Source organism: Melospiza georgiana, chromosome 2 (assembly GCF_028018845.1).
Source record: "Melospiza georgiana isolate bMelGeo1 chromosome 2, bMelGeo1.pri, whole genome shotgun sequence".
NCBI classification, from domain to species: Eukaryota; Metazoa; Chordata; class Aves; order Passeriformes; family Passerellidae; genus Melospiza; species Melospiza georgiana.
In genome coordinates this window covers 4,225,365-4,244,399 of record NC_080431.1, presented here as the reverse complement: position 1 = coordinate 4,244,399, position 19,035 = coordinate 4,225,365, and the positions used below count along the sequence as shown (strand labels likewise).

General features: G+C 36.7%; 1 protein-coding gene across 4 annotated transcripts in view; it reads left to right on the top strand.

Annotated features, from left to right (window-relative positions):
• DCAF6 (DDB1 and CUL4 associated factor 6) overlaps positions 1-19,035 on the top strand; it is a 74,159-nt gene that overhangs the window by 23,635 nt on the left and 31,489 nt on the right. For 3 of the 4 annotated variants that reach the window (XM_058043712.1, XM_058043703.1, XM_058043694.1), the window contains exons 4-10: positions 1,204-1,389; positions 4,724-4,837; positions 5,888-6,023; positions 6,872-7,086; positions 8,849-8,942; positions 10,249-10,368; positions 10,585-10,830. In XM_058043712.1, the coding sequence (XP_057899695.1) occupies positions 1,204-1,389; positions 4,724-4,837; positions 5,888-6,023; positions 6,872-7,086; positions 8,849-8,942; positions 10,249-10,368; positions 10,585-10,830 (1,111 nt within the window). Of the gene's footprint in view, positions 1-1,203; positions 1,390-4,723; positions 4,838-5,887; positions 6,024-6,871; positions 7,087-8,848; positions 8,943-10,248; positions 10,369-10,584; positions 10,831-14,579; positions 14,748-19,035 lie in introns of all 4 variants that reach the window. The other variant, XM_058043721.1, reaches the window with a different exon arrangement.

The window sequence follows — 19,035 nt, the reverse complement described above, 5'->3', positions numbered from 1 at the left end:
CTGAAATGTACTAGAGATGTGATTTTTAATGAGTGTTACAGTTATGTTAGCCTAATTTTTTCTGGTTTGAATAAGAGAATCTATACAGGAAAAGGCAGCAAATTGGTATCATAATTGTGTTGTAATTCTGTCATATTGGCAAATATCCTTATTACCATATTTTCTGTTATTATCTAGGTAGAGTAGCAAAAATAGACTTCAGCCATCAATATTTTGTTTCTTTCAGAATATGCAGATAAACTGTTAAACTTTTTTAGTGGGAATTATTTAAAAGGTGTGAAATAGCACTTCTGAACTGTTAGTCATGAGCTGCTACTGACGGAAAAACTTCATTTGCAAAACACTTCCTTTGATTAAGTTAATTGAGTGGAAATTTGGAAGTAATTTTCATACTGTAAACAGCTTGGTGAGTATTTCTTTCCTAATGGGAGTGGTGAAAATGCAGTTTGCTTCAAGTGCTGCAGATGGGAGAAATAAGAATATAATGTTTACTTGTTCACAGGAAAGCATGTGGAGGTTTTTTCAGTTTTGGTAAACTAAATATGTGAGGAAGGATAAAGAGTCACTAAAAAGTGTTTAAAATCAGCTGTGATGGTGAAGTAAATCTTATGTTTCTCTGCTTTAATGTTAATGAATGAGTCTTAGTCAAGTCCAGATTTATTTCCCTGTATAATCAAGTTCTTAAATGTTTCTTTATTTTTTGCTAGTTTCAAAACATTCTTGCTTATAAACATCAGTTCTCCTTTTTTAGAGTGAGTTGAAGAGTAACATCAAATTTTCAAGTCTATAAAGTTGGCTTGGATTGCAGTACCTTATTCTTCTTGGCTCACAATGTCCCAGATCTTCTAAGTGTCTCCTCACAGATGTGCTGAGTGGCTGCACCATCACCCTGACTAATGTTTCACTTTGAGAAACCTGATGTGCTGTGGAACCAGCATTGCAAAACCAAAGGTGGCAGCTGCATTCCAGCCCTTGCATTTTGCAGACTGCCTCGTGCAAGTGCCTGAGCAAATCTCTCTTGTAGAACCACTTTGTTCTTAGAAGAAATTTGGTGTAAAGGCAGTTTGTGTGTTGTGTTGTACTGAACTGTAGGTCCCTGGCAGCCTGTGCATAACTGGTATTTCACAGTCTGAGTTTTTTCCATGCTTTATTTGCTTGGAAAACACTGACCTGCTGCAGCCTCCTTTTTTCTTTGATCTCTAGGTTCTCACAACGATTCGCTCAGGACACAGAGCCAATATTTTCAGTGCAAAGTTCCTGCCATGCACCAATGACAAACAGATTGTTTCTTGTTCCGGGGACGGAGTCATTTTCTACACGAATGTTGAACAGGATGCAGAGACCAACAGGCAATGCCAGTACACCTGCCACTATGGGACTACCTACGAGGTACCTCCTGAAATAAATCATAAGTTTAAGATCAGTAAAATATGTATTTTATTATATTGTTGCCCAAGATTTCAACCAGACTGCTGAGAACTTTGTTGCAATACAGTGAGAGTTACAAATTTTCTTCTGTCTTTTTTGAATTGTTTTTTTATCCCATTTAAAAAGTAGACTTGAAGAGAGAAATATGCTAAATTAAATTGAGAAACTTGCAAAAAGTGGTGCTATTAACATTACTTTGCACATATGAATTCACCTTCACTGAGCTGAGCAAAGCAGATTAAAATTGAGCTCTGAATTTCTTCCTGAGGTAGGCTGGGGGGTGGGGGAAGTGACTGATTTGCATTTTTATTTTTATTCTTCCCCCTTGTCCCTCCCCTCTTCCCTGAACTTTTCAGCAGTTTCATGCCTTTTTCACAATTTAGATTCTTCTAAGAAATGCTTAACTCAGCGTGTGTAAATAACTTAATCTCAAAAATGTGTTTAGAATTGTAGATAATTTTTCTGTTGTGTATTCTAGTTAACTCTTTAGGTGTAAATTTAGCCACAGTCTTTTCAGTCCTCCCTTGGAAGTTTTGTTCATATAAATTAGGCCAGTGAGGAAGCAAAGTATTACTTAAGTTAGGAAAATAGAAAGATTTGTTGTTCTATCTGCCTCTTTTAAATAACAGCAAAAGATGCTGCTTGCAAAACTTACTATGCTTAAAACAGAAAAAATTGTAAATTTTTTGGTAGGTTATAAATGTTCCTGTTACTTTCACTATTTGTTGGGGCTTTTTTAACACTGCTGCAGTACACACACAGGGGAAAAATCCCAAATCCATTGGTTTTTTATTTATCCAGCTCAGATTTCATAGCAAACTTTTAGATCACTTTCTTTGCATATTAAATGAATAAAATCTTTAAAACTTCTCATAAAAAGAATTGAGGTGTGTGAAAAAAGATAGTGGCTGAAGTACTGCCAGAGTTAATTTTTGTTCCTGTAGTAAAAGTGTCCTTATGGTAGTAATTACACCAATTACATTTCCCTGCTGTATTGCACCATCCAAAATGGTCTTTATTGCTGAATAAAAATAATCCCAAATATGTTACAAGAGGGCATTATTATTGTTTTGAATGACAGGAATGTGATACAGTTTTGGTGGGTTTTGCTGCTTTTAAACACTGTTAATGGAAGGAATATCAAAACCTCTATATGACACTGGCTGTTTTAACAACTCTGTCCCTTTATGAGGTTGTTTTTCTTATCCTGTTTTGCACTGAGGTTGGGAGGTTCCTGGAGTGGAGAGATAATTTCTAAATATTGTGATGGTACTGCCCAGCTGTATGTAACCACATCATCATGTTAAATATAGAACTTTGACTCACTGGGTTCTCTAAATAACAAAAGCTAAAAGCTGCCCCTGAGGTACCAATTCTAAATTTGAATGTGGTTTGGATTTATGCAGCCCTTGGAGTTTGTGGCAGTTCAAGACATTACAAAAACATGAAACAGAGGAGTGTGGAAATTGGTGTAGATTGTTGTAAACTGTGAGATACTTGTACAATTGTTTTCAGTTCTGAGTGAGAATAGATTAAGAGTGGGAGAGGCTCTTGAGACATGCTTCTGAAGAAATTATTGTTTGGACAAGACCTTGACAAGTTTGTTTTTTCTCAGCCAAATCTTTTCTTTATTGCCCTTCATGTGAATTACATTTCAGAAAGGGAATGTACTTTTATGAACACCTCTTACTTTCTTATTTTAAATACAGTGAAGTGATCACACAGCTATACACTTTTAAAGTTAAGTAGCAAACAAGTTTTTAGTTAGTAAAAAAATAATTTAATATTTATAATGTACTTGTTGAACTTAAATATAGTAATATTGACTCAATTATTGGGTCTTGCGCTTCTCCATTTCTCTGGTTTAGTGCTTATAAAGAACTTAGGATGTTTGTGATCACTGGACATAAAAGTTGCCATGTGCAAGTTATATTACATGGATAGGGTGAAATTGCATCATTGTGAACAAAAATAACACACAGCTACTAAAAATAAGAGCTTTTCACATTCAGCAACATTATTGGAGCAAAATGTTTTCACTGAAAGCTCTGCTAAATGCTTGAAGAATTTAGTGGATTGCTAACTTTTATAGCTATGCAAATGAAGTTAATTTGAATGAAATATGTAGTGAAAACCAGTCTTCAATATGTTACACTGTTACATTGAAGAATTGTGGTCATAGCTCAGCAGTTCTGTTGGTATTGAAGCCTTGCCTTTGTTCTGCAAGTTACACTTCTTATTTGGCACAGCAAGCATTGTCTCAGTTACTGTGCTGAGCCTTAGAAGAGAGGCTGAAGCCTTCAGCTGTTACCTTTGTAACCTCATTTCAGGTAGAGAGATTTGCAGATATCCATAAGTTACTTTTATTAAGAATTATGGGAGGTGAGGGTGATAAATCATCTCATTTAAAATGTTAAAGAATCACTCGTGCTCTGTGCTCCATGAATGTATTACACTATTAACCATTGTTGTTGCTTTATGAATTTCTACTGATAGTAGCAGGAGTGTAGGAAAATAAAAATAGTGCCACAACATTTTCTGTTCTAAGAGACAGAGTGTGAGTAAACTGACATTTCCTGTGCATTCCCTGACCTGTGGAATTAAGGTCATATTTAACATTATGATCACTTGCCTTTTTATTTTGTCTTGAGGAGGTTTTGAGTGAAGCCATTCATGTGAGACTCCATCTGAGTTGTCCCTAGCTGGAGAAGGGCTGAGCTTAGGAAAATGGTTCAGTACAGTGCTCTCTCAAAAAAAAGAAAATTAAAATATTGCAGAAATATTGCAGTGAGGAGGTAGCTTGGTTGCAGCCTTTAATGCAGACTTGCTGCAGGGAACTACCTAGGATATAAAGGAATAACCCAATGGGAATAAAAGCCATTTAGTATTTTCAGGGCATTCAGACTTCTGAGGACTTTGTTTGTAATTGTCTTCTGTTACTTGATAGAGAATAAACAGAGCTTTTGTTGATTGTTGCAGCAAACTGATAAGTTATCTGAAAAGTGATTGCAGTAAATGTATGTTATGCATTCAAAGATAATGGAAACAACTGTAAGCCTTGACCTATGGATATTTAATCTTATGTGACATTTAAAAGTTTCCTTTGACTTCAGCAGTTCAAACCTTTTCTTGAAAATGAAGAAACATCATCAGTTTTTCAGTTTTTCTCGTTACTTCACTGGAAAGCTTGACTTGAGTCCTTGAGCCTTACTGCTGCTGCAAATATTGATCCTTTTATTTTTAATTTAGTATTATTTCTGGAGGCATTAATAATCTTTTTTTTTCTTTTGAGCAGATTATGACAGTACCAAATGATCCCTACACTTTCCTCTCTTGTGGTGAGGATGGCACTGTGAGATGGTTTGATACTCGCATCAAAACAAGTTGCACAAAGGAAGATTGTAAAGATGTAAGAATGAAACCTTTTAATAAAGATTTCAATAATAATAATAAGTAAAATAAAATAGCAATAAAAATCTTTTAATAAAGATTAATTACCTAAATGTAGAGCTGTGCATCATACAAACACATGATATGAATTCTGGTAAAGCTTTTAGAAGTAATAGATTTCAGGGTCATTGGTGGAGATGACAGTATGTTTCTCAAGGAACAATAAAATTTGCAGAGGCTTTTTTCATTTTTCTTTTTAAAATTTATTATCTCTTTTGGCATTTTTTTAATTAAAAAAATATAAAAATGTTTGGTGTGAGGCTTCAGATATGGTAGAAAAAAATTGTTGAAATTGAATCTTTTAGTCTGGTTTACACTAAAACTGGAGGCAAAATATGAGCCTTGAGAATCACCTGCAGCCTTGTATTCTTGAGCACCCTTTGTCCCTCTGTAATAAAAGATTTAGTAATGAATTATATTAGCTTACTGGTATTACCAGTGACCACTGGTTTTGAATTTTAGAAACAATTTTAATATTGAATTGGAACAAAATTATCAAAGTATGTATTGCTAGTCTTGATTAATTTTGCTCAGCCTTGTGCACATTTACCAGTTCTAGGGGTTTCCTTCATTTTTTTCCCCTTTACCCAGTTAGTTATCTGCCTGTAGATGGAACCTGCTCTAATCCTTTAATTGATTTAAACTGTTTCTGCATATTTAGTGCTCTTCCACTGTGTTTCCATAAGGAAATCCAAGATGCAAGGTAGTTTATAAGTCTGTTTACCTTATCTATTTTTCAATGTTCCTGTTTTTGTTTTGATTATGTTTTTGTTTTGATTAGGTTTCTTTTTCAGTTGTTCTAGTACCAGCTTGCTTTCTCTGATAGTTTTCCTTCTGTGCACTGGCTTTTCTGATAACACATTTGTGATCTGTCTTCACAGGCCAGACCTATTTTATCAAAATCTCCTTGGCTAAGGGAGGGCCCTGTGTAGTGAAACAAAACAAAACAAAGAATTATACTTCAAATGTTCAAGCTATTGTTTCAATGCTGTATTTTTGTGTGTTCCAGGACATTTTAATAAACTGTCGTCGTGCTGCCACCTCTGTTGCTATCTGTCCACCCATCCCCTACTACCTGGCTGTGGGCTGTTCTGACAGCTCAGTGAGGATCTATGACAGGAGAATGCTTGGCACAAGGGCAACAGGTAGGAGCCACATGGTGCAGAGACAATTTCTACCCACTAGCAGTGCCCAGTTCAGGTTATTTTCAAAACAGGTGGTGAATGGCTCAAGTGGAACACTGCAGAAGTGTAGCTTCCTTCTCTGGGAACTGTGCTTTGTAACAGTAGAGTCACTTCACTCTAATATTTGCTAATGTAGAAATCTTCAAAGTAAGTCTAATCTCTTCATGCATCTCAGAATGCGTTGTGTACTCAGTGCAGAAAAGGACATTTTGTGATTTCTCTTATTTTGTCTTGAAACATGTGATTCCAGGATTCCAAAAAGCCAGGGATTGCAGCCTCCAGTGGTCCACCTGAAATTTAATTAAGTTCTTGTCTTGTACTCTACCATGGTGGAGCTTGATGCTTGTTATGGGAGATCTCATGAAATCCATAATATCCTGCACTGTGCTTGCCTTTGTAGTGCAAAGGCACTAAATTTCTTTCTAATTTGTGTGTAGATATAGATTTGCATCGTTGTTTTGTGATTTTTCATTCTAAAAATTCCATTTGTGCCACATTTGACAGATAGCTTCCCTACAACATCATGTAGTGGGTATGTGAGACATTTATATAAGTGAGTGTGTTTTCATTTTTTATTTTTTGTAATGTATGTAGAATTTTTAAACAAAAATAATAAAGATTGTAAAATCTGATATGTCATTCTCCAGATCAAAATTATTGCAGAAACTACAGGATACATAGCTTTTCCCTGATTCTCTTTTGTTGGATCCCAAATAAGAGGTTTATTGAAGCAGTTGAAAATTTGCAATAGTAGATGTGTAATTCTTTTCTTCCTCCTCTCTTTCCCCTCTTTTATTTTTTTAATAAAGGGAATTATGCTGGCAGGGGCACTGTTGGAATGGTCGCACGTTTTGTCCCTCCCCATCTCAACAACAAATCCTGCAGGGTAACATCCCTGTGTTACAGTGAAGATGGCCAAGAGATCCTTGTGAGCTACTCCTCAGATTACATTTACTTGTTTGATCCCAAGGATGACACAGCACGAGAGCTTAAAGTCCCTTCTGCAGAAGAGAGAAGGGAAGAGGCAAGTGGTTAAGATGACCTCCTTTTATCTTTTATGTTTTATAGCTTGCAGCACACAAGAAATACCATCAGTTGTGTTCCCCTTTAATCTGAAAATAAAGTTGCTGGTCATAGACTGAAGTGTGACAAGTAGATTGTCACAAAAATTGTGTATTTTTAATACATATTTGTTTATGTATTTATTTACCATATTTTATCACTCTGGTTTTCCTTCTCGTCTGATTTCCCTCTCTCTCAGAGATGAGAAGGCATCTGCCTGAACCTTGGGGCAAAATGTCACTCTGTGTTCTCTTACTTTTCATGCCATGAGAAGCATATTCCTTGAAATTAAATATTAATACTCCTTGGTCAAAGCTATCATTTCCTGGCAGATATGAGGGAGTACAGGTTGTTAAGAATAAGGAGGCAAGCCACGGTTACTGAGCAGTATTAAAATTTTCAAAACTCAAGCACTTGTCAATTATAAGCTCAGTTACAATGATACTGACCCTTCCAATCTAAATTTTCTGATTAATATTAAAAAAGTGCCTTTAACTACAGTGAAGTTGTTTCTGTCTCTCCCTGCACTCTCCTAACCATCCACTGCTTTTTTCACTGGTGTTTTGTTCAGCCTTTCACAAACTCTGTATCCTGAGTTCCTCGTCTTTAGTCCGAGGCCACAAGGGAGTTCTCAATGAGTTGTCAGCATCCTGCTGTCCTCAACTGCAGGATCAGTGTGATGATAATGATGATGATTCCTGTTTCCTTTTTGCTGTGAGAAGTGTGATGTTAACATTTCCTTCCTCCTTTTTCTTAGAATCTGTTTGGAAACATTTTTAAATGTTTTCAAACACATTTTACATTATGTGTTTTCTTAGTCAGGAATAGTCAGGAATTTTGCTTTTAAATGCTTATTCTTTGTCCTTGTTGTCCCTAAAAATGTTATTGCTTGAGTATTTTTATTTCAGCCTGGCTTAAAGTTATATACAGTAGAAGAAATGTAAAGACTTCTTCTGAAATCTGCTAGTGGAGTTATGAAAATTAAAACTATGTGCTTACACCACAGGGGATTTAGTTTAAAATTGTCAGCAGTTTCTGGGTTGGCTGGTTGATTTTGTTTGGTTTGGTTTCTTTATTTTTAAGGCCAGAAATATCCAGCCAATACACTTGACTTCAAACTCTGACCTGCCTTTCTAAATGAGCAAAGCACTCCCTGTTTCTCTTGAAGCTGCTGAAAATAACACCACCCATTTAGTGATTGTTTGATACTTCTTGCTGTAAAAAAAGTATTATAAAAGCTAAAAGAAATTAGGTTGAAAATAAACCAGAGTTTATTTGCATAAAATGTTCTCTTTTTTTAATGTCTGATATTTTTCCTTTTGCCTAATTACAGATCCACATTTTGTTAAGCTGAAACTCTTATATAATTTTTAATGTGAAGAGGTGAATATTTCTGCAGAATTCAGGCTGAATTTAAGAAAACCTTAATTATTACTGGTCACTAAAGAAAGATTCAACATTATGAAGCTTGTTTAAAATAAAAGCTGCATTAGTTCTGAGAGTCATTTATTCAGACTGTTAAAGCTAAAACTCGTGCATTTTGTTGATAAGTGTTGTGCTTATTCATGGATAGTCTGAACATAAGGCTGACGTTCTGTGTTTTGGTGACAGATTTGAATTTAGGTGACTTTAAAAAACAGAGATTTATCTTTAGGCTCAGAATCCTGTACTGTAGAACATAAATAGCTGTGTGATGCTTTTCTCTCCCTTTTTCTCTCCCCCAGTTACGTCAGCCTCCCGTTAAACGTCTGCGGCTCAGAGGGGATTGGTCAGATACTGGGCCAAGAGCAAGGCCTGAGAGTGAGAGGGAGAGAGATGGTAAATGCATTTGCATTTGAAGGGGGTTGCTGTCTTTGCTCCTGTGTTTTGCTAGGTTTTTGTTTCATTTTGGGTTTTTTCTTGCTTTGATTTGGGTTTTATTTTCCAGTTTTTCTGACGTATTCCCAAAATACGTGCTTCAGATTGTCCTTGAGTTAACAATCAGCCAAGCTTTAAGATGGAATTCTTAGAATTTAGCACAGAGCTGCTATTGTACAATGATTTTTAAAATTGAAAATATTGAAAATGTTCTTACCAGGAAAATGATATTGTTTCATTTAGGCTGCTGTAAGTAAAGGAGAGCTTTTGTTTTCATTGTCATTGCTCAGGGACTAACACTAGCACTTATTTCTTTTTTTCCCAGTCACACCTCATATGCAATCACAATTACAAATTAAATGCTCTTTAATGGTTGCATTAGGGGACTGGAATTCAAAGCAATAGGATTTTTATGTTATACTTTTCATTTTTATAATGTCATTTAGTAACACAGGGTGGCAAATTTTTATGCTTAAATTTTCATGTTTATAATATATTACTCAATTGCTTGAGAATTTAGTAAATAAAGCATTTCCAAAGAATGCTTGGGTATCAAAAATTGGAATACCAAAGCAGGGCAGAGCCTTTTTTGTCACTCATCTTAATTTTCATCTACAATGTGTTCCTGTTTAAATCTGACAAGCTGTGGGGTTCCAAGTATTTGACTCTAGTTCCCTTTAATCTTCTTCCCTTTTCTGCCTACAGTTTCCCTTTCCAGATTATCTGTGTTGTTCTCATTTTCCTGCTTTCCCAAACTAGAGTAGAAGTGTCTGGGATTCTGTACCTGACACAGGCAGTAGGAGATGCTGTTTAGGGAGAGAACATAAGCCTGTCCTCTTAGTCTGTCTTTTGCTCCTCCATTATTTGGAATTAGTGGATTAGAAACATTGGGGGATGTGATCCCATCTGCTCCTTTACAATCTGCATGTGGTTCTGTTGCCTATGGGCTTCTGAAACACATTTTTTAATATGTTGATAATATTCCTTATGGCATCTGTAACCACCTTTAGTATGTTTTCTTTGGCTGTTGCAATTCCATTTTTTAGGGTCAGAGCTGTACAGGAGGGGAATGAGGGATCCCAGCAGAGGGTCAGAGACCTGTACTGTGAAAATGAGGATGCACAGGGGCATTGGGAACAGGCTGAAGGGAATTGTTTCTTGTGGGAGAAGGGGGTGAGGGGTGGTCTCCATTCCTGGAAGAAATGTGGGGGGAGAGGTACTTTTTGGTCAACTTGCAGATAAAACTTCAGCACCACTTGTTCTACAGGGGAGCAGAGTCCCAATGTGTCTCTGATGCAGAGGATGTCAGACATGCTGTCAAGGTGGTTTGAAGAAGCCAGTGAAGTTGCACAGAGCAATCGAGGACGGGGAAGATCGCGGTCCAGAGGTGATTTCCTTCTTTTCAACTACAGAAATTGTGTTTATAGTGGATGTGCAGGCTTGGAATATCAGCCTTTCCTAGGTGTAAATAAAATTTTGGTGCACTGAAAAACTGAGCACATTTATTTGCTAAAGGAATGATAGTGCACAGGGATCTTTAGAGACAGAGTAAGTTTACTTTTGAGCTCTTTTTCTTGCTTTTTTGTTCTGTTTTTAATCAAAGGTGGGACTAATAGGACTGATGCTCCTTCTACTAATAACATGGCACCTAGTAGAGAATCAGAAACTGCAATGGAAGTAGATGGTTCTGAACAGCTTCCATCATCCTCCTCTTCTACCATGTCAGCTCAAGCTCCTTCAACATCATCTTCGACAGAAAGTCCCCCTTCAACTTCATTACTGTCCTCTCCTGATAATGAACAAAGGCCTTCTTTTGGGGCCTCAACTCAGCCTGTGATGCATCAGTCTGGTGAGAAGAAATCCATCTTGTCATTGTTTGTGAAAAATAAGAAACAATTCTCTTTTAGGATATTTTGGGTATTAGATCTCCATCTGTTTTCTTCCTTGCACATCCTTAATGTGACTTCAGTGTTTTATAGTTACCTAGTGGTTACAGCGGTGGTTTAAAGAAAGAGTAAAACCATCAACTCTATAGCTTTGTCTGAAAAGGAAATTTGCAAGGGAATCACCAGTATTTTGAGGTAGAAATAAAAACTTTTTGCTTATTTTTCTAAACTTACTGTTGTCTTCATGGAGTATAGTGACATCTTGCCCTCTTCCACTGGGATTTGGCTGTAGCAGCACCAGTGCAATGAATAGCAGAACCTGTGCATGTTAAAATCAGGGGAGGTAGGGGATGTCTCCTTCAGGAGGAACCTCCATCCTCAACATTTCAGAGTCAGAATCTACCATATTAAACACAATTGCTTCAAGCTATGTCATTGAAACTTTGTGAGTTTCAAAAATATAATGCACCAGAGAGGATTTCTAGAATTGTGATGCATTTTTTAGCCTGCATTTTAAGAAATCTGTGCTGACCAGAAAAATATTTTTCTCTGAATGTGCTTGAATTTCTAAGCAAAAGTTTATTCTGCTAGCACAAAGCTGAAGTTATTTCTTAGTCTAGCTCTTTTCTAAGAGTATTTCTTCTTTTTCAGTGTTACTTTAGATTTCAGAATATATTTAGTTTTGAAAGGGGTAGTGATGTTTGGTTGACAGACAATAGATACTTTTTAATTTGCTATATAATATTTGTTAGATTCTTTGACTAAATCTAAGCAGGGTGTCAGATTGGCAGCTTAAAATTGTCTACAGGACTCATGCAGGCATAAATGTAGTAGTGCAAGGTGTTTGCACACCTTATAAGCATCCTGTTTCAGAAGCAATGCAAAAGGGATACTAGAATGAGTGTAAAACAAGTTTTTGGGTAACATGGTGAGTTCAGGAAGAGGGGAGGCTCCTGGGCAGAGGGGTAGCACTGGGTCTGTGAATGAGCAGGCTGCATTGGGAATGTCCATTTTGCAATGTTTATGCACCCTGGTATCCTGTGGCTGTGCTCAGATGTGAAATTTTATTTACTCACAGTCTGTAGTTTATAAATCTGCCTTCTGCATCAAGGACAGGATCCCCTGACCTTGTTCACCTGCATTTAAAGGTGAATAAAACCTGCTGCTTTTTTGGGCTGACAGGAGAGGGCAAGTGCTAATAGGAATAGTTTCAATACAGTGGGGCTGAGTAGGAAGGCCAGACAGAAGTGTGTTATAAGAAGTGGGTGACTGGGGAGGCATTTTGGAAGGTGGAAGAAAGGAAAAAAGGTTTTCAGCCCCTATTTTGTGTAAAGTCGTGGCAGATACAAGTTTGACTATTGTAGCAAAGAATCAGCAAATTAAGAACTTGTTTTCAGGAAATGACTTCATTAGAATCAGAGCATGAATTCCTAACCCAGGCCTGTAAACAGCTTTCCAGAAATCATTTCTACACTCAACACAGGCACTCATGGCAATCCTGTGTTTGAAATCCCAGTATACAGTTCCAATTTATTGTTGGTTTGGTGTTCCAGAATATGTGTGATGTGATGAGCATTTGAGCTTCTATATCTGAATTACTTTTTAAAATATTAAGAGATGAAGTGCCTGTTCAAAATAGAGTTAGTACAGAAATGATTTGGTGCTGGGTCTTGGTGGGATAGATTTCTTTAGCAGAATATGTATTCTAGAAGTTGGAAAATTTAAGTTACAATTAAACAACAAAATCAGTGCAAAATCTCAGTAGCTTGTTACTGCCAGAACATTTGAATAATTTTTAATATACGTATCTAATGAGAACAATTGCTGGAGATTGTCATGCTTGTCACAAAGGAAAAATACTACAAATTTATTTTCTTGCCCTGCTTATGCCATTCAGTGGAAACTTAATTTTTGTATATTAGTTTTAAGATGCTGATGTTTTAAACCACTAATAAACACTAGGTACAACAAACAGTAAAATATAATACAGTTTTTGTCATAAAAAAAATTCCAGATACACATGGGGAGGCGATGCAGGGGGCCAGTTGGCTAATTAGTACAAAGCTTAACCCTAATATGTGTTCTGATATAAGTTAACTGCTTTTAAATTTTGAATGGAAATGTGACAATAACTGAGTTTTTTAATTTATTTCTATTTCTTCACTCCATTTGCTGGCAAAATAAACATTTGCTTAGATATTCTGGAATATATTGAAAGGTGTTGTCACTGAGCATATCCAGGATAGCAGCTTTTATATTTAGTATTGTAGTTCTTGTTACATCTTAAATTGTGGCTGTCTCTCAACTCAGTGGAACTGAATCAGCAGCAAGTACTGAAAACTGCAATTTTAGGCATCATTGAAATTCCCATAAAAGCATTCCCTAGGCTATTTGGAGTTTTTCTTTCCATAAATGGTTCTGGGACATGACAATAATTCAGAGCAAATCTCCCTGATGCCATATTCCTTTTAGGAACTATATCTTTATTTTTGTTACACCTTATCAACCATAAACTGAGAGTATGTTTTTCCCAGAAATGATATTAGACTAAGTACATTAAACCTCATGACCATTCAGTATTAACTGGTGCTTGTCACTGACTTTCCAATTACTAGATTCTGGTTTGGGGTTTATTTCTCTTTATAAAAGAAAATTTGTTTCACTGTATGGATAAGGGTTACAGAACATTTGTTAAGCTTTTGCCTGGCTGAAAGGCCCCATGCCAGTGTAATGCTCTCTACTATTTTAACATTGTGTGATTCAGGCACTGCTATTAAAGACACAATCTGTGTTATTTAAAGAGGAGCACTTGCCACACAGCACTTGTGTAAGTGGAGGAAATCTGCAAAGAACATGGAAAGAATAAAAAATTGCTTGGTCACCTCATTTTATAGCAGTTTGCAAAAGTACTAGTAATCAGGCAATGAACTTAACATGCCAAAATAGTTTAACTGGCAAATGAATAAAGACAAAATTATGAAAACAGTGAAGCCTCTAAAGATGGGACTAAAAGAATAATCTATTAAGAGGATGCTACTAAGGATTGCTTCTGATCCTATAAATTACTTTGTCTGTAGGACCACTTAACAGTGATTTCAGACTGCGAATCCTCAACCGCAGGCAATGTCTGAACTTAAAAATTAATTCATAGGGAAGTCTATTTTTTGATTTAGCTGTTGTTTTGCCACCTCTTTCCATAGTTCCAGTTTACTTTTTGCACTGGTTTGATTTGATCAAAATGTACCTGGTTTTTTTTGAACCATCAGGAAGCTATTACATTCATTTTGGAACACTACCTGTAGACTACAGTTGCATAGTTTTACACCAAATATTCTCATTTATTCTGTGTGTTAGGGTCATCAAAATGAATACGTCTGTTGTGTGCTTTGTTTTGATGTAACCAGGCTGTATCTATTTTCCTTAACTAATTCTTTGTTTAATGGTTTCATTGCTGGAGATGGGGAGGGGGCTGTATTGTATGGCACAAATCCTGGATATTTAAGTCCTGTGATTGATGCCTTTAGGAAGAGAAAACCAATTTCATTATTTCTATTTGATGATTTCTGGCCGCTAGTAATTTTTTTTCACTGTAATGACACTTAGTACCTGTTGCTTGTCTCCTTAGTCAGTCCCACACCTCTCCTCTATATTCCATATATTGATTGCTCACTGCTTCTCTCTCCCCCTGTCTGTCTCCCTCCCTGTGTGTCAGAGTTAATGGGCCCCGAGTTAGCAATAATCCGTAGGGGCCTGCAGCGACTGAGGCTTAAGAAGGCAGAGCAGCAGAGACAGCGAGAGCTGGCTGAGGGCTCTGCGCCACAGCCCTCCTCTTCTGAGCAGCCCAGCCCTAAGGGCTCCTCTCAGGACCCTCAGGCAGCAGGTTGTCACTTGCCAAGGTTTCTCCAGCAGTGATGTAGCTGTAGTTTGTGCTGCTGTTGTTTGCTGAGATGCTTCTCCTCCAGAACAAGGCATTTCCTGCATTCGCTGCTTGTCTTGCCTTGCATGTGGTGGTGTTTATCATCACACGGGCAGGGAAACCTGGATGGACAAGGTTTATTGATCTAACATGTTTGGGTTGAGTGACACTATGTGGAAATGGTTTTCTAGGTGCATGGTATCAGGCTTGTGCAATGGCTGTTAGAGCAGCTGAGCAAGAAATTGCTGTGTTCTGAGTAGAAGGAGAATTGCACACTGAAATTACATTTTGGTGCTACTTGTATCCAACATTAACATTTACAACTTGGCTTTGGGGTAGCATGTGTTCTAAATCAGAGGAACAATTCAGTAAAACAGAGTTCTGGCACTCCTCAGTGCTGTGGTTTTACAATAAGTGTAGTGAAAATACCTGTACCTAGCCAAAGTCCCCAGATATGCTCTCATTTTTTGAACAGAGCAACTTGTCATTTCACCATCCTCTTTCTCTCTTGTCTTACTGAAATTAAAAATGATCACAAGAAAGCCTCAAATATGTTTGCATTAACATATTTGAGAAAGTTAGGGCAGAAGCATGCATATGCATAAAGAGGCAAACCCTAAAGCATAAACTTGAAGCCAACTTTGTTGTGGCACCATGTAAAAATGAGTGAGCTGCATGCAGTGTGAGAATTCAGTGTATTTTGTGTTGCAAAGTCATGTCTAGCAGTGTCTCTTCTGTGGATAAATCCTGTGACAGTTGAGATGTGGCTAAATTGCTTTTAAGGATTGTGTCACACATTTACAGCTATCTTGCCATGGTTCAGTCTGTTCCTTAATCTGGAGCTCCACAGAACAATTTAATGTAACAGTGGCTGATGCTCCAGTCACAACTTGCAGTTACTGAATTTTGAACAACTTTTACACTATAAAATATTGCAATGAGGTTTTAGAGGGTTTTGGAAACCAGTCCATCCTGGGAGGGTGTGTGCCTATCTTAGGGATGGCACCCATGGGTGCCTGTTTACCTGTAGGAGAACAGGAAGAGCAGTGGTAGTGGTGGCGTTTTAGGGGGCTGCAGGTTCCTGCCAGGACAAAAAAAAACCACACCAAAAATCTACCAATTTTGGTTTTGTCTTTTTTTTTTTCCCAGCAAACTGAATATCAGAATTTATTAACTCAAATTTAAGTATTGATAGAGAAAAAATTGTAACACAGACAATAAATCTTGATCTCCCATTTCCTTTTCGGAATGGCTTAATTTTAAATTTTTTTTTTTTTTTTGCTGAATTGCTTCCCACTGAATTGAAGTAAGGAATAAAGTTTGTTTGCAGCCATGTCTGGAGGTTTATTTTGTGGGGATTTTGCTACCTCTGAAGGGTGTGCTGGTCTGGGTTTCACTGGGTACATCTCTCCCATCTCTTCCTTAGTGCTCCTTCAAGGATGCAATGTCATTTTTTTACTCCCTGTTGCCTGTGGGGTTCCTACAGCACACTGTGTGATCCATAGTGCCACAAATGGAGAGGCTTAGCTGATGCTTTGACTGGGAGACAGAGGGGTCTTGTACATAATTTGGACCTCCCCAAGACTGCCTCTTGGAGTTTTTTTAGTTCCCCCATGGTTAGAACTTTAGGGGAACTATTGGAAACATTCAGTCCTTTTGTTTGGGATCACCAGGAGCCAAAGACACAGCCTTGGAGGAAACTAATATTCAAACATTTATCTCTTTCTGCATGTAAATTAATTTACATTTACATTTTACATTGTCATATCATGCATTACATGACAATGAATTTGCAAATTTAACCATTTTACTTACTAAATAATTGCTTTGAAAGACAGATTTACTCAGTGCTGTGGAAATATTTATTTCTGGGGAGACAAAAGAGGAGCCATTTTTCTCCCTGAGCTCCAGCTCATTAGGATGTATCTTCTTGAGGTTTGGTCTGGTGGGTGGAATTGTTGTCTTCAGCAGTATTGGCAGTGGAAGTTATAAAAAGAGAAATTTAAATTTGAAAATATTTAATATGTTTGGCCAATTAGTTCTAGAGAAATTTGATAATAGATTACATTGTCTTTTTCTTGCTATTTGTATGTGTAAAAATAATATATTCCTGTTGTGCTTTGCAGCTTCTTTCATTGCATTCCTCCTTCCTCTGCTCTGGGAGGGAACAAATGAAGCTCATTTCTTTTGACTCTGGATCTCCTTTGCACTTCTTATTTACTTCATAAGATTTCTGCAGTCTGGACATGGAGATAGTCTCTGATATTCTCTGTACTTGCTCTTTTCTTTTTTTGAAAGTTTCTTTGTTTTGTTTTCCTTTTCTGGCCTCCCAAGATATATTTTTGCAAGTTGCTTATTCACCATCTATTCCTTTGGAAAACCAGTGCTGCACATTTTTGGTCTCTAGCTTCTCCATAGACACAATTGTTTTCTAACCCTGTGCTTAGCTGGTTATTCAGAAATATGGTAGGAGAGAAATAAATGAGTAGTGTTGAATTGTTTGGAGTCTTTTTAAAGTAATAAATTCCTATACAGAGAGAATCTCTATTTTTTTCCTGAAAGGTTGTCTTTGCTGCCCTGTCATGAAGCAGATATTCTGTTTTCAGGCACATACTAGATGTAAATTTTCAAACAAAAAAATTACACCACAAAATGTGTCTGCAGGTTCTCAATCCCTGCTCTGATAAAACCTGTATAAATTGCAATTGCAGTTTTGGAGGGAATTCAGCGTGAGACCATGGCCACTTCTTCTGATCTGTGCTTTGTTATTACTCCTTATCTTTGCAGGCACAGAAGCTTGAGTAGGAAGAGAAAACTATCCCAGCCATGTAAGAAATTACAAGTAGAAAATGTCAAGAGCTGAAAGCTTTTACAGGTTTAATAGAAAATTAGACTGTGTGGTAGTTATTCTGTCTCCCAGTTACATGAGGATTTGTAAGCTCAATCTGTCGTAGTTAACCTATTTAGAAAAATATGGTCAAAAGTTTATAGTTTTGAATGTGAAAGGGAGATGAGTTTTGACTCTGAGACAAAAGGTCTCAGATGAGAGAGATTTTGTTTTGGTGGATACTAAATTTGGAATTTGGCTGAATTTTAGAAGCAGTGTTTGCTGCATGGATCAGGTCTATTTTGTCTTCAAGCCTTTGCTTTAGGTATTGAATGGATTCAGATTTTTTTGGTTGCCACTTTATTTAATTAGGGAAGCTATAGTAAATATTTCAGTTTAGTTGGATTTTTATTTATTGAATGATTTCTCCCTCAAAAACCTAGCCTTTCCTTGCATTTTTGTGGCATTTTATAACATTTACATCCTGTGCAGTATTTAAACAACTGCATTTATGTGCTATATGCAAACAACAAAGAAAGTAAACCTTTTTAACCTGTTGTTATTGCTGCTATGCCACATATGCATCACCATTACTACATCACTTATCATTCTGAGAATTTCAGGGAGATGGAATCCAATTTGAAAAGTAACAGAAATGTGAACCAGCTGGTCATGAAGTGAAAAAGAAAAAACATATTATAGATCAAGGTTTCCTGCAGTGGTCATTGTACCTAATCTTACCCACAAAACCATGAATCAATATTAGCCTTTTTTTTTCTAGAGGAAAAAATATTTGATTTGTACTTCATTTGCTGTGGAATGCAGATATATACATGTGCATGCTGGCATATTGCAGAACCTGTGCTGCAAATTGACTTTTTTTTTTAAAGCTTTTGGTTGATCTATACATTGAGTCTCTAAAGCAGAGCAAACTGGACCTTAATTTCTGTGTTAAAGCTTTTGGAGGAGAACAAAGGAATGACAGCAGTTTTGATCATTAGATTCTTTGCTAACACTCAAATGTAGGAATTTTATTTGAAGATGTAGAAATAATATTTGAAGTGCACAATATATAAGTGAGAGCATATTCACTGTGCAAAGCAATTATTTACAGTAATTCCATCAAGTATTTAATTTCTTAGATTCCTCTACATGTATCATGTTTAGGACTTTAAAACAATTCTCACTGCTTTAGACCTCACCTTGAAGCTGGTCATACAAGGAAGATTTTTTTTTTTCAACCAAAACTGAGGTGGCATGCTAATATTTTGGTGAAGTCAGGTGCTGATTGCCCAAACTATAGGAAGATCCTTCAGCATATAACTGACCTTAAAATTATCTTCTATTTTCTGTTTGAGGTTTCCCAAATTTATGAATCTCCAGTTCCCTCTTTAAGTGGTGCTCCAGTTTAGAATGTACTGGTGA